The following is a 2,062-nucleotide window of genomic DNA, read 5'->3' as shown; positions in this document are numbered from 1 at the left end:
ATAGACTATGCCTTACATTAATGCACACAATGTACAACAATATGTTGTATTACACAGCTGATTTGTATTCCATATTGTATTCCTCTATTCCATTCCATTCCATTGCAATGTAAATACTGTTATATTTTACAATATATTTTGTATTATTTTAAATATTTTTTCTAGTTCTCTACCTGTGTTTTTAATTTTTGTTTTTATGCACCAGGACACCAAGTCAAATTCCTCATACGTGTAAACCTACCTGGTAATAAACCTGTTTCTGATTGGTTGTATAATCGTAAAATCTACAGTTTGTGTTACACTTACAGCCTGAGGGGCTCGATGGTGATGGGGAGGGAGTTCCTGGTGGGCCCCGCCTCCGAGAGGAAGTCAGGGGGAGACTCAAACAGCAGGGAGTGGGCCCTCTGGGACCCCTCAGGGTGGGGCTGAGACAGGCCGGGGCTGTTCAGCGCTCTCTGGATCAGGATGTGCAGGGGGATGGCTGGAGGCTGGCTGGGGGGCTTCGTGGTGGGGCTGGGGGGGTCAGTCTGCACCGTGGGAACGGTGAGGGGGGGTGCTGAAGGGAATGAACCCTGGGGGGGGATGGAGGGATGTGGGAGGGCGGGAAAGGCAGCGTTTCAGAGTGGCTGAGGGGAGTGTTTGAGACCTCCTCTGTGTGTTCTCCTCTATGGACAGCAGGGGGCGGTGGTGCAGAGGCTGGTTCAGCGACGGGGGGAGAGGGGTCCTTATCGGGGGCCGAGGGGTCCGCAGAATGGCGCTTTGTGACGGGGGTCATCCTCTTTGGCGGCGTCGGGGGCGAGCGCTTAGCGGGGGCTGGCATTGTGATGAAAGCACTGCCAGGTTGCGAGTGCTCGGCTGGTAGAAGAAAGAAAAACAGCAGGAATTAATACAAGTTAGAAAGAATAATTCACATTAAATATAATGTACAGGCAGAGCATGAGGATGCACGTCGGTCTGGATTGAAATGAAGTTAGTGCCATGAACAAAAACAAGCAAATTGCCAATATCTATAGATTAAATGGGGGAGAAAAGATAACGTTAGTGTTACTGGTGATCTGGAGTCAGTGGAGGGTGATAACATCCATTGGTTGAACATCCATTGTTATCAACAAACACATTCAATGCACAGCAGCACATCTAGACTTCCATGCATTGTTTCTTTCCGCATGGAGAGTTAAGTTGGTTAAGATGAAAGTGAACTGTGTAAAAGGGTTATGTAGGTAGAGACAGAAATAACGTAGGCCAGGGAGTTGGTAATATTCTGAGAAATAAATATGAGATTCCAAGATTGAACTTCAGAGAAATTATAAAAAAACTGTGAAGAAAAAATAAATAAACGCTTAAAATAAAGAGATAGGAATCACACAATTTCGCTAAAGAAAGTCAAATATTCTCTGATGTAAAAAAGTTAAATAAATTAAATTTCTTTCTGAGTTTGAAGTAAAACATTTAAAAGGAAAAACAGGGGAAAACAGTGTTCTTTTTAAATGTAATATTTGTATTATAATATTAATAAAAAGACAATATTTCGAAATGTGTGTGTGTGTTTTACTTAAATCTCATCAAATGTTTTTCTCCTACATTTTGAGTTTTAAGTGTGAGATTTGTGTTTCTGTTCTCCTCAAAAGCACCACTGAAACTCAGAGAATACAAGGGTATACATCTTTAAATCTTGGAAATCCTGATTCTTTTCTCAGAATATAACCCCCTCCCTCCGCTCTGTATCTTTCATTCTCTTCCCCTACATTGGCCCCATTACATCTCTATTGTAAACAACTCCTGTAGCTGCAGAACACATGCAATGGCGATCACATGAGGGGAGGTTTGACATGTGCAATGAGGCGTTGGATCCAGTCTGCAGACTCTGTTAGGATGCATGGAGGGGCGCCCCCCCGCTGGGTACCTGAGCAGGTGTGAGCCCCTCTGTGTCTCAGGTAGACGGGCAGCGAGAGGTAGAGGCTGCTCCAGGATCTGCAGGAGGGCTCAGCCTGGCAGACTGTGCTCAGGGACGAGGCTGCACACAACCAGCGAGAGGCAGGGAGAGAGCCAGGTTTACATTCCA

The 2,062-nt window shown here is 45.1% G+C and overlaps 1 protein-coding gene across 1 annotated transcript; it reads right to left on the bottom strand.

The window, feature by feature from the left end:
* Window positions 1-307: 307 nt before the first annotated feature.
* Window positions 308-2,014, bottom strand: LOC104956628 (vegetative cell wall protein gp1-like; the record flags this gene model as incomplete). Its single annotated transcript, XM_010784142.1, has 2 exons — window positions 308-855; window positions 1,904-2,014. Coding segments are annotated over 2 exons (506 nt in total), but the record flags the coding sequence as incomplete, so codon positions are not given.
* Window positions 2,015-2,062: the final 48 nt, after the last annotated feature.

The sequence above is a fragment of the Notothenia coriiceps genome, unplaced genomic scaffold (genome assembly GCF_000735185.1).
Source record: "Notothenia coriiceps isolate Sejong01 unplaced genomic scaffold, NC01 NC01_scaffold00026172, whole genome shotgun sequence".
Classification (NCBI taxonomy): domain Eukaryota; kingdom Metazoa; phylum Chordata; class Actinopteri; order Perciformes; family Nototheniidae; genus Notothenia; species Notothenia coriiceps.
Note: the sequence above shows the minus strand (reverse complement) of the source record. Positions and strands in the feature narration are given on the sequence as shown.